This window comes from Meleagris gallopavo, chromosome 7 (genome assembly GCF_000146605.3).
Source record: "Meleagris gallopavo isolate NT-WF06-2002-E0010 breed Aviagen turkey brand Nicholas breeding stock chromosome 7, Turkey_5.1, whole genome shotgun sequence".
In the NCBI taxonomy this organism is placed as follows: Eukaryota; Metazoa; Chordata; class Aves; order Galliformes; family Phasianidae; genus Meleagris; species Meleagris gallopavo.
This window is the reverse complement of record NC_015017.2, coordinates 15213628-15227194: the sequence shown is the minus strand read 5'-3', so window position 1 is coordinate 15227194 and position 13567 is coordinate 15213628. Positions and strand designations below refer to the sequence as shown.

At 37.0% G+C, this 13567-nt stretch overlaps 1 protein-coding gene across 1 annotated transcript in view; it reads left to right on the top strand.

Annotated features, from left to right (window-relative positions):
* The window catches only part of AGPS (alkylglycerone phosphate synthase), a 71669-nt gene that overhangs the window by 40591 nt on the left and 17511 nt on the right, over positions 1–13567 (top strand). Inside the window, exons 9-13 of the mRNA XM_031554289.1 lie at positions 4722–4847; positions 6780–6888; positions 7313–7440; positions 10043–10094; positions 12374–12450. Coding sequence (XP_031410149.1) covers positions 4722–4847; positions 6780–6888; positions 7313–7440; positions 10043–10094; positions 12374–12450 — 492 coding nt within the window. The remainder of the gene's footprint in view (positions 1–4721; positions 4848–6779; positions 6889–7312; positions 7441–10042; positions 10095–12373; positions 12451–13567) is intronic.

The following is a 13567-nucleotide window of genomic DNA, read 5'->3' as shown; positions in this document are numbered from 1 at the left end:
TTTTTTTCCTTTTAGCTGTAGACCCCAAATGCCTGTACACCAGTAATTTGTAGGATGTAAAGCTGTGCTTTCTATTTCAGGCCTTAGGCCGTTGTGTTTGTACGATGTGACACTTGGTACAAAATACCAACAGAAGTTTTTAGATTCATTCTGTTGTGCATGCTGTAGTTATTTGGGCCGGAGGTAGTTACTTCAGAAGGGTTGAAGCTTATAACAGACTTGGTACTGTTGCTGCTGCTTAAGACTGGCTGTGAAAAAGTAGCATAAAGGGAGGAGAATTAACTAAAATAAAGGTCCGGTGAAAAATTACATCACCTTTACTTCTGACTGATCTCTAGTGACTTCTAACTGCAGTCTATCAGGTGAGTCAGAGCACCCTCTCAGGGTCTTTCTCAGTGCTCCTTGATAATCAGCCAAGTTCTGGGGGTTTATTGACTATTCTTCGGGATGTGCAATTCTGCTTACTTAACTTCCAAGACTTGAGTATTTTGATAGGTAATTGCTGTCTAAACTTAGTACCTAAAGGCACTTTATAAATATGCAGAGATTTGAAGGCTGTTTTTAATTTGAACAACTTTTTTCCAGATGATTTTTGGAAAAAAAAAAAAATTGTTTAAATGATGGAGCAGTTTATTATGAGAAAGATGATCTTTCCTAACTCTTGTTGTTTTTTTTTTGTTGTTGTTCCTTTATATCATTTAATGTAGTATTTTAACCTTTCCAGTTCTTTTACTATTTAAGCTTGAAATAAATGAAAATCGAGTATATTCTCTCTGTAAAAGATCTTTTTATTTATTTGTTTTCATAGGGTGGTAGTTTGTGATATTTTTTTACTATTCTGTCTTTTAAATGCTAATAATTTTCTTTTTGATCGGAGTAAAGAACAGTATTCCTTTTGTATGGGTTATAATACTGCTATTGTAGTCCTCTTTGAATCCTTTTGATCAGAAAGCTTAGAGTCTTTCATTTGGGTTCTGGACTATGAAAAGAGTACTGATTGTCCATTTGTTCTGTAGTGGAAAATGGACTAGTGTTCTTTCAAAAGTTACTGTGTGTGGAACAACTATTAATACATTCGGAATTTCTGTGCAACTCTCTCAGTGAGCAAAGAATACCAAATCAGATCACCTACTTTGTGTGTTTATATTTTAAAGACTCTTATTGTACAAATTGGAAGTACAGTACTACAGTACTACTACAGTGAAATGTGATTAAAATGAAGACTCCAGGTTAAGCTCAAATTATGCTATGTAAAACAAGCACAATTGTGATTAATGTCAATGCAAGTGTCCACTGAAATACAGATAGAATGCAGTTATACAAGAGTTGCTCTGAAAGTAATATTTTCTATTTTATTATGTTGGCCCATAATGGCAGAGGCAAGATGGTGGTGGTACAGCAGTAGAAGTTGAACCTTCTCATCACTGTTGTTACCCTTTGTTGCCGTGTGACAGATGGCAGCAGAGGGGCAGTCTGATAAAGTGGTGCCTGAGGTGGAAGCCTGTGAAGCAGAGATGTGTCACTGAATTCTTCTGTGCAGACTGAAGTGCACCCACTGACATTGACTGGTGCTTGCTGAACACTTATGGAAATCAACCAGTGGACATGAGCACAGTGGGATGTTGAGTGGTGCATTTCAGCAGTGGTGTGACAGATGTGAAAAACAGGCCATATTCCAGACAGCCCTGCAGATTTTTATGAGCATGACTTGCAGACTTTTGTTCATTGCTAGTGCAAATGCATAGCGGTGGCAGTGACTGTTGAAAAAGAGTGTTCTGTAGCTGAGAATCTTCTCTACCAGTGTTGTTGTGCTCTTTGTATCTGTTGTAGTTTCCATGGAAATAAATAGGAAGTGTTATTATCAGTGTGACCTACGTGTATTTGGACAGTGCAGCAAAGGGAATTGCTTGGAAAGACTGCTGGGTTTGCAGCTTGCTAGTATTAAGTAAGCTTTGGATTGAAGGATCTCAGGAGCATGGAGGGATTTTCGTATCGCAGCAGCATGAGCAAAATAGAGATGAGCAAGGTGGAAAAAAAAGCCCTCAATCTGGAGTAAAGGTGAACACTGTGCACATGTGGCAAGTACAGCTTAATGAAATGGGCAGGGTTTGAAGGGAGGAAATTGAGTTGTGGTGGCAGGGAGGTGGAATGTGTAATTGGACAGAGTCCCTGCTGGAGTGGCAGTAAAGCTAGAGTGGAAAAGGCTTTTTTTCTCAGAGAAACTGTGTTGCTGCAGCAGTAATCAGGAAGTGCAGGAGGGAAATGAATTTTACTTCAAGGCTGGACTGTATTAGCTGTAGAGGTTCTGTTCCTGCAAGCATGCTATGAGATAGTGCTAACACGGATTTTCTTTCTCCTTGGATGTTCGCAGGAGTTTCAAATTCTGTTGCTGCATTTGACTTTACCAGCATTATCTAGAAACTGTGAAAAGGTGTGATGCCTCTTACTCTGATTTTTTGAGTGCTGACCTTACTTGGAAGTTTAGCGCACTCACAGTTATTGTGAACTTTACAACTGTAACTAACATCAAGTGCTGAAATCAAATAAGTAAAAGATTTAGAAAACCCAATATTGTACAAAAAAGGTGTTTTTGAATGGCACATTAAAAATAAATATGAATTTCACAAGTATGTGTGAATGTGTAGCTTAATTAAGACACTTTTCTGTGAGATGAGAAGATATATTCATAAATTCATGTATTACAGTGTGCTCTATAGAGGAGCCTCAAGTTGCTTGCTTTTATTAGGAAAGGATGTGGATTAATAGTCAACAGAAGAGAATCAGAGGTGAGGAAGAGTAATGACTCCAGAACAGTTGTTTTTTTTGTGCTTTTTTTTTCTTTTTTTTTTTTTTTTACTGTTTTTATGAGTATTATCAAGCAAATTGTGATTTTTTTGTAGAGAAGCCAGTATGTACTCGTGTTTTGGATGAGAAGGCCATGCTGGCCATCCCATCTGGAAAGTGCATAGCACAATCTCTTTTTCCCCTACTCTGTAAGTATCCTTAGCACATACCATTTATGCAGTGGTGTTCAAAGAGTTTGAATCTGCTGCTTTGTGCATGCCCAGTCACTTACAAGTATTCAAAAGCACTGTCCTTTGCAGTGCTTGTGTTTCTGTACGTTGTAGAAGTCAGTAAGCTGTGACTGAAGCAAACTTCTTGTTCTCTTGCAGAATAAGGAGAGTGCAGGAACCCTTCCCTAGTGTGATCAGTAAACATCTAAAGAACACAAGTTCTTCCAGTAAGAGAAAGGACCATGGGCTCAATAAATCACTGTTAGTGTTACACAGAAATAACTTTCAATCACTGAAGTTAGAATCACTTTGTACTACAAAATGTAGTTAATGACCCACATTAAATGTTGTGCTTACAACAGACTAGTTGGACGTAGATTTTTCAGTTGCCCAGTGCAAATTGATAGCCTCAAACACTAACATGGTTATCAGTTCTGGGTCTTTAATTCTTTCTGCCTGACAGCTTTGGTGTTGCAATTCTAAGGGCATCCAATCAACCTCAGGTGCTGTGCAGATGGCAAAGCCAAGCTAATACAGAAAAATGAGAAACAAGTGACTACTTAATGTACAGGAATGCATGATCTGCATCACAAGTAGTTGACAGCTTTGCATACAGGAAGCCCAACCAGATGGCTGTATATTAAAACACATCACTCCTTGAGAGAACTAAGTACAGGCAATTTGCTCGCATTTTCTGCAGACCTGCTGCATATCACATTAGAATGGAAAGAACAAGAGATTAAATGCCTTATTTATTGGCAGCATTTGTGCAAAGTTGGCAGTTACTTAGTTATAATTTTTTTCCATGTGTATCTGAATTCTCACCTTTTTACAAACAACAGAGGTCTTAGTTTTAAAGTATGGAGGAGGAGTATTACAGGCTGATGTGTAGCACAACACATGCACAGTAGGAGCAGAATTAATTTGCATTTCATTTATGTATCAAAGACAAAATTTGTGCCTGAATAATTGAGTGAATCATCTGGATATTCCTTTTCTAAGATTGTGTAGTCCACCTGTTGAAGCATCACCTTCCCTGCTACAACTTAAGGCCTTTACGTCTCTTTACGTTAGTAAATGTCTCGTAATGTTAGTTGACTAATGCTCCTAGATCCTTTTCCTTCATGCAGCATTCCTGCTGTTCTGCGCCAGGTCTGTAGCATTGTGTGGGGTCATTGTGATCCAAGTGCAGAAACCAACACTTTATCTTGTTAAAGTTCACTTAATTAGCCTCAGCTCATCATTCCAACTTGTCCAGATCCCTCCGTAGAGCCTTCCTACACTCGAACAGTTCAGCATTTCCTCCCTCTTTGATGTTATCTTCAAACTTACTGGGGATGCACACAATTCCTCATCCAAATCGTCAATAAAGATATTAAACAAGAGGGGTCCCAATACTGACCCATGGGGAACACCGCTTGTGACTGGTTACCAGCTGGATTTAATTCCATTCACCACCACTCTCTGGGCCTGACTGTCCAGCCAGTTTTTTTATCCAGCTAAGAGGTCACCTGTCTAAGCTATGTGCTACCAACTTCTCCAGGAAAATACTGCAGGAAACAGGCAGATCTGGAGGTCAGGCTGACAGGCCTGTAGTTCCCCATGCTCTTCCAGCCCTACTTTTTAAAACAAGCGAACCTAAAATACTGAGATTTTGAAGTAATAAGCAAATGCAGACTCTGTAAAATGCGTTTTTCCTTTCTTCAGCTTTCTGAAAGTGGCTTCTGTACAGGCCATGAACCAGATTCCATGGAGTTCAGCTCACTAGGAGGATGGGTAGCAACACGAGCATCAGGCATGAAGAAAAACATCTATGGAAACATTGAAGATCTGGTGAATATTTCTAATATTTGTTCTAATTAATTATTCTTCTGATAGGAGGCTTAACTCTTGTAATGACTCATGAGAGGGAGTAGGGAGAGGAAACTGCAGTTCTGTTAATCAGTGATACAGTTTTGTTTTTTACTTGTTCTTGGTATTAGTACTAATTAGTACTGCTAATCTGAAAACTTCAGTTTGATATTTACTAGATAGCTTAAGGAATTGTGTTGATTTATCTTATCCTGTTGCTTTCTTCCACTGTTCACACTCTCTGATAATCTCAGTGTAATAATCCTGTTAAATTTGTAGGGTTTTTCCAACAGTGCATGCTATTTCCTGCTATTCTTAAAGTTGTCCACTGGAATCAATTCACAGCTAATGATTAATTCTTTCTACCATTTCACTTCCCTAATCTAAGTAGGCTTTTTTCAAATCAGTAGACTAGCCTAATTGACCCTGTGTGCAAACAAGAGTGAACTGTAATCCTATTGCATGGTATATCAGAGCAATGAGGAAGGAAGCAAGGGATCAGGAACTGATCAGTATTATACTCTTAATAGTTTGAAGCATTAAAATGGTCCGTCTGTATATTAATGCTAATAAATTTATTTCTAAAACATTTTTTAAATTCAATCTACTTTTCTATTATAGTGAATATAGTGAAGTCAAATCATCACTGTTCAGATTTTTCTACTTCTTTGATTTGAACTTCAACTTTTTCTTCATAGTAGCCCTTTCTTACTTGTTTTTTTTTTTCCCCTTCTTTTTTCTTGCAACACACATTTTTTAATGTATCCCCTATCACCTCAGGCTTTTTCATCACGTTATATTCAGAAACACTTTTGTTCTGTGGACAGACATGACACTTTACTATCAGTGAATTAACTTGGCAGAAAATGTAGTTTTTATTCAGCATGCCGTGTTGAAACTGCTAACACTAACGAAGTATCATCTGTACCCTACTGCCTGAAGCATTACAGTATGGTGTAGTTTTGCTTTGCAGAAAGATATGAAGTACAGAAGGCTTTTCTACCGTGGGAGCAAAACTTCAGGCTAAAACACAGCTTCTGAAATTTTCATTAGGAGAAAACTGGTTTCAAAGTTGATTCAGAGCAGTTTTTGAGCTTCCTGATGTAACAGTGAGAAAGTTTCTGGCAAAGTGTTATCATCTGAGAGATTTTTATATCTAGAAACAATGTTAGGTATGCTCCCTAAAATCCACTTGTTGCATAATAAACGGTTTACAAAATGCATATAATGAAGTTCTCGAACAGGATGTAAATTACTCAGTTACCTGAATATTTTAAAGGCAGTAGTTGAAATCCCACTAATTTGTCTGTATTTGGAAGTTTCACTTACACCAAGGAATTTTGTTGTCTTTTTTTTTTTTTTAAGAAAGAATTGAATGGGCGGGAAAAATAGCTTACATATGTATCATTCTTATGGAAGTGTTAATATTGACAGTGTGTTTCACAAAAATTTTCTTCTTCCTATTAGCAGTATTTCTGTCACAACTGATTTCTGGATCAGATTAGCTTCATCAAGTAGCAGTTCTAATGGAAAACTTAAGCAAGAAAGAATATTCCTTCTGCTGCAAGCCCTTTTTTTTTTTTTTCTTTTCCCTTCTGAATTCTGAATATGTTCTGAATTTAAATACTGGTGTTCAAGGAGAGCACTTTCCATGCTGAGGAAAAAAAACAGTCTTAGTGGGTACGTCTGCACGTGGCCAACAATTGATTTGATTTGGCATAGAATTGGGTGCAATCTGTTGTGGGCAAACCATGCTGCATCAAGTTATCCCAAAAGTTTCTGGGACTGCCTACAGGATGTATAAAGTCTGCAGAGCTGAACTGCATCAAGCATAACATGCATTTTGAAGAAAATAAATGTCATACAAAAATGCTTAATGCTGGTATGTATAGTCATTGTTTATTGTTTAAACAGGTGATTCATATAAAAATGGTAACTCCCAGAGGAATAGTTGAAAAAAACTGTCAAGTACCTCGCATGTCAACAGGACCTGATATCCATCACTTTATTATGGGATCTGAAGGTAATTTCGTGTAACTGCACTTAATTCGGCTTCTGTAATGGCTTGCTCATTTGAGCATCTTTAATGCTATGGCTTCCAGTGTGTCTATGGATGGTGTTCTGTAGGTGTTATTTTTTTCTGTGTGTTGGGATAATACAGTGAGGCTTTCTTTTTTAGGGCTGAAGTTATGCAACTGGACAGTGCTTAAAATAGATCTGTGGAGTGACTATATACATCTATTAACAGACATCATGACTTAAAGGCTGCTTGTAGGAATTCACCTTGTAAATTATCAGGAATAAATTTCTCTTTTACTGCAATACTGAATTTTTGGCATTTCTAACTTGTGTTAACTGAGAACATCCTGCTAAACGGTTGTTGGGTGATTTGCAAGAATTGCATCTTGTAGCACTTTACAACTGAGCTTTTCTTTCTTTTCCTGAAGGAACTCTGGGAGTGGTTACTGAAGTTACGATAAAGATTCGGCCTCTTCCTGAATACCAGAAATATGGCTCTGTGGTCTTCCCCAACTTTGAACGAGGGGTGGCCTGCCTAAGGGAAGTGGCAAAGCAGGTAAGGAGAAGCTTCGTGTTGAATTCATGCGAGTACACTAATTCTAACCTTGTCCAGGGGCTAAGACTAGGAGTGTGCTGGTGCTCTGGTCTTAGGTATTGATTACTGGAAAGTAATTGAGATGATATGAATGATTTAAGAATATATGGCCACTGAGGCTTTTGGAAATGATGCAGTAAAGGATTGAGCATATTTTTCATTTGTTCAGTATTCTGAACCAAATTGTGGGTATGCTTTCCAATTTTTATTTTTTATTTTTAGGGTTAGCATATCCCAGCACAGAGATTTTGGCTTTTTATCTCCTTCAGTGGAGAGTTTAATCTGGAGATTTATTCACAAATATGTAAAAGCGACCAGTATTTAAAGAAATTAAGTTGCAGCAGACAAGTAAAGAGCAGTTGATTTCTGATTCCAAAGTGATAAAGGAACAACAGTCATGCAGTGGAAGGATGTGGCTGTGTATGCAGGGTGCAGAGAATGCTTCTTGAACTCACTGCTGCACTTCAAGCGAGCTGGATATTCTGAGGCAGAACTGTACTTAGACTTAAGTGTTTAAGTAGAGCCTTCTGAACAGCATGGTCAGACAATAGAGAAGTGGGTTTCAGGTAGCAAAACTTGAACATCGGTATCCAAATTATGTTATACATTTCTCAATACCTGCGCTTTCAAGCAAGTCTTGCACTGGCTAGCCTCCTTTATGATTCCAGAATAACTTTTCTTGGCGCTGTGCAAAATGTATTAAATCACTTCAGTGAACGGAGGAATATATATCCTGAGTTGGGGAAGTAATATCAGAAATGTTTTAGGTAATGCCAAACTAAATACAGCTTTATGTATTTCCAGTGATGGGTCTAAATTAATGACTTAATGTTCCAAGTCAGTTGTTCAAACTGGTATGTGACTGACACGTATATGCTAGTTATCAGCACAGTTCTTCTGTCACATGCTTTTACTGCCGGCGCTTGTTCTTCCTATTAAAGGCATCTAAGCAACCTAAGAATGCTTAATTGTACAGTTGATCAATGTTTTAAGTTGATTAAGGAGCTAGCATTTTTTTCCTCAAGTAAGGGGTTAAAAGAAAAAAAAAAATACAGTGTTAGCCACTTACGTTGCTCAGTTACTAAGCTTCTGTTGCTACTACTGTTTTACTGTTTATTTAAGTCTGAACTACTTATTCCTTTCTTCTGGTGTCTGCTTGTAGCAATTACAATGATCTCCTACTGAAAAACTGTTGGTTTTTTTTTTTTTTGGTCTTTGTTAATCTGTTTTTAAAGAATAACCAACTTGCAGGTTGTAGGCTAGGTGGGGGTCAGTAAAACTTCTCACCCAGCCTTTTTTTTTATCAGCCTGCCAGGTAAGATTTTTTTGTTTCTTCTTTCTGCCCTCTTTTGCAGTTGTGTGACAAAGTATGCTTTAACAATATGATACAGAGTGAACGTATCAAATTAAGCGATAGGAGAATACTTTTATATCCACGTGATTAGATGAAGGCTAGCCTAAAATTCAGACTTTGTTGTATTTCTATGGCCACATACTGCATGATTGGACACTGCCATCTCAGGTTACAGGCTGTGAGCATATACATATCACCCAGAAGGTTGTCAGTTGAAGGCAACTGCTCTTACTGGTCTCCGGATTTTTGTGCAGTGCAGTCTAGATTGGTTCCAGACACAGACTTTAATTGTTATCTGTTCACAGAACGTTATTATAGTGGGGTTGGATGATGTTTTTTCCTCATAGAAGCCCATATGGTGATATTCTTTGGGTTTGTGACCAAAACAGTATTGATGACACACTGATGTGTTAGCTGTTGTCAGTGCATAAGCACTGTTTAACAAGGCTCGTTTCTCGTGCTGTTCTCTGAGTAGTTTGTAGGTGAGCAAAAAATTTGGAGGGAACACAATCAAAACAGTTGACTCAAATCAATGGAACAGCTATTCCATACCACATAACGTCAAGGTCAGCAATAAAACTGGTGGGAAGTTTGTCAGGGGTTACTGTTACTTGGGGAATGTCTGGTCACTGATTGACTGATGGTGAGCAATTGCTTTTTCATCACTTGTTTTCCTTTCTTGTTTGGGGTGGTTTGTTTGTTTGTTTTCCCTCTTTTACTTTATCCCAACCCACAAATTTTCTTGCTTCTATCTTTTTGGAGGAAAGCAAGTGAGCAACTGTGTTATTTAGCCATCTACAGGAGCTAACTAGGAACAATTTTCAGTGATTTGTAATGATGTGTATTTATGATTGCATAGCACTATCAGCTTGATACTCTAATTAAATATATTTTAGCGCATTATGGCAATTTAGAAATGCACTCTATACATCACAGTCAAAGATGTTGGGACTATGTCCGTGTTGGTTGGACGTTAAACTGAATATTCTCAATGCATTTTATCGAAACATACCTAATAGAAATTGCTTCTCAAATGAAAACAAGTTTACCATCACCACTTTTCAGTGATGATAATATCGATAGATCTCTGATACCAAATTTATTTCTTGTGTGCTGTTTTTAATGAAAATGTCACTGTCATGAATTTCAGCACATCTGTTCATAGACTTTTTATCCTTTATTTTTCTTATTTCCCCAACTGCCCCCAAGAGATGTGCTCCTGCATCAATTCGCCTTGTCGACAACGCACAGTTTCAATTTGGTAAGTAGATTTTCTCAGATGACTATTTTTTCCAAGGACTTTGATTTTATTTTTTTTTTCTTTTTAGAAGGAAGTCTAAAAAGTCCATCTTACTCGGGAGTTCATTTCCTCAAAGCTAGACAAAGAAGGTGGTGATCTCTACATTGAAATTCCTAATGTTATAACTTGTACTTTCAGAAATGGAAGTCTGTCTACCTCTGGAAAAATGCTACTGACAATAAGTTAGTAGAAAGCCATGCTGCATATAAAGATGCATAAGATTTTTTGCAGTCTTTCCATTAACAGTGCATAGCCTACTGGGAAGGTTAAAATACTGGAGATACTGCTTCTATTTTATTCTAAAGGAGTAGAAATGATTGTTTCGTAGTATACTGCTTAAAATATTTTGTTGTGAAGAATATTAATGACAGGTCAGGTATCAGAGTAGGGTGAGATTCAGAAGGCAGGCATCTTATTTTATAGTTAAGTTATTTGGTTAAAATAGATTGGTCTACATTTCCTAATTGCGTCACTGGCTGTGTTCCTGGGAAGTGGTGATTTATTTTGAAAATTCTCCAGTATGGCAGTGGTTTGTGTGTGTGTGTGGTGGGGGGGGGGAAGAGGAGCAATGGAACTTGTCAAAAATGAGGGCTGTTTTGTTTTGTTTTGTTTAGATCTGTGCAAACAGAACTAAGCTATAGGTTAAAGTCAGTGAAGCTACTAGAATTTTACAAAATCCAGAGAAATAAGTTGGGCAAGGTCAGACATGCAGAGCAGCCATTTTTGAGCCCTTCTTAAGGGAAACTTTCGTTTTCAACAGTAGAAGCTTCAGCAAAAGATATGTTCTGGTTAGGGCACCGTTGAGAACCTGAAGTTGTACTACCCAGAAAGCTACTGGTAATGGAACTTGAAGCACTTGCTGAGGCCATACAGTTCTGATTGTGCACAGATTACAGTGTGGAGCATGACCTTAAAATCTTCTGTTAATACTACTAAAACAAGACAGAGTTTCTGAAATCTGTTTTGGATAGAATCCTCTGTAACAAATATTAACTTTAACTGGCATTAATCTGATGATGAGAAAGCTGAACTTTGTTTCAAATGGAAATAAACATATCTGTAAACCTGAGAACTGAGTAAGCATTGCTGCTTGATTTGGTCATCTTTTTGTGCTGTACTCGTTCTCACAAACATATATAATAGAAAGTGGATGCCTTTTTTTCAATTGGGAAAACGTTTGACCAATTATAAGCTTTAAATCCAACACTGGATTTGGCTTTGACCTGAGGTTGCAATTTATGCAGTAAAAGATGCCCAAGGTGCCTCTAAATTTTTCTTGTGGTTTTATTAAGTAGAATTATCATCAGTTTTTATGGATTGTGGTTTAATAAATTAACGCCCTTTTCTTATTTGCTGCTTTTTTGTGTCTTCAGTTTAGTGTGCTTAGAGGCATATTTCTTGGGGTTTACTCTTATCTTCAGTGAGAGCTCTCTTTACTGAAGAGGAAAGGAGACTAATGAAGTACTGAAGTTCATGCTTTATCAGGGGGAAATACTTTGTGAAGTATTTTAGAAGGAAGTATCGTGTAAATGGTGCATAACTTTTTTTATGAATTGGGCTCACAGCGTGTAGACCAGATGCGAGACTCTTAAAATGAAGCAGTAATGGGAGTTCAGAAGTTGCTTGTGACTGAAAACAATGGAACAAACAGTAAAAGGCTTTCATCTCAATTTAACTTAGTCCTGAGGCAGAGATGTTAATTTAACAGACTCCAAGACACCATTTATGTACCCTGGTAATTTTAGTTCTCCATATGTGATTAAGGAAGTAATTACTAACTTTATGTAGAAAATTTTGCACAAGTGACATAACCATTAAGAAAAAATTGCTTAACTCCTAACTTGTACCATTTTTTTGCTATTGGTTTCAATGGTTTTGGCATAACTTTAAGAAAAAGGTCAGTGGTTTTGCTCTGTTTTATAGCATGAAACTAATGAAGTGCTCTTTCGAAATTTTCCATATGCAGAATACTTGTGAAGATCTAAACTAGGATAGCTTTAATTAAGTGTCAAATGGAGTATTTGTGCACAGTTGCATGTATGCCTCTTAAAAAATTAATAAAAACCTTTCCTTAAAGTTCCTCCTAAATTAGTTGAGAAAGGTTCCTTTGATTATGACAGTCAAAGTGCTTGAAATGATTCTTACAACTTTATGTTCCAAGCTTTTTTTTTGCCCTTTGAAGTAACAATTTTAAAGAATATGGAGTGCTTTAACATGCTTTTTTCTGCTTTTTTCCAAAGGTCACGCTCTTAAACCACAAGTTGCTTCCATTTTTACATCATTTTTGGATGGACTGAAAAAGTTCTACATCACAAAGGTAACTGTTCTAAGGTTTAATATTGCTTAGAACTTTGTATGCTATCCATAGAATTTGAGACTGCAGTATACTGTCTCTAATGCAGCTCTTAGTTTCTGTATAATGATGTAGAATCAGCTAGAGAATCTCAAGGTAGTTTAATCCAAAATAAGATGATTTGCTTGAGGATTTACTCCATAAGAGATGTTCTCACAGATGTTTTCATCAATTGTATCCCTAAACTAAAGTATCTTCTCTAACAGTGAACTGGTGACAGAGCAAGACTGGTACCAATTTACCTAGCTTGCAGTCCACTGATCACCAGTTAATCCCAATGGATTGAGGCTAGCATTTTAATTTCTTCTCAGATTTTTTTTTGAAGATGTGATCTACTTAATTATCATGCTAAACTAGAATTTTGGAAGAACCTCACAAAATTTGAACTGCCATACAAATATGGTTCCTGTCTTCCTGAAATTCATCCCAACGAATACCACTTCTTAGTCTAGAATGATTTTACCTAAAATTTCATGTTATTTTTTCAAAATCAACTAGGGAGTTCCTGCAAATATGTGTATTCAAATAGTGTCGTCTTGGATTTAAATAACTTTCAGATAGAGAGAGGAGGTGAACATTGAATTCTGACCTGATATTATTGAATGTTTTCAAGGAGTGGCCTTTCTTGAAAGCCATCATCTGGAGTAGAGAAAGCAGTTTTAATGATCATGAGATCATATCATATTTACTTTACCTACAGATTGGCCCTGTAAATCATGTTGTGCTCTTTACAGTTAGTGATAAGCTTTGTGGTCTCTTGCTATATGAAGACTTCCATTGTGTGACTTAGTTTCTTTCTTGACTATGCCATTGATTACATGGCTATGATATTTTACTTTAAGCTTTTAAAAAAAAAAAGCAAACATCAAAACACATCAGGCTCACTTCTGTTCTTTTTATTGAATAAAGTAGTCCTGTGAATGTTACTGCTTAAAAGAATAGCCACAGAATCTTCCTGGTTTATACCTTCTTAGGGTTTGGGACTGTTCACTAATAAGAAGTGCTCTAGGTATCCTTTGTGTCTACCAGGTCACATTGTAACTAGTTCTTCCAATGACTTCCAGAAGATTGTAAGGTGCTT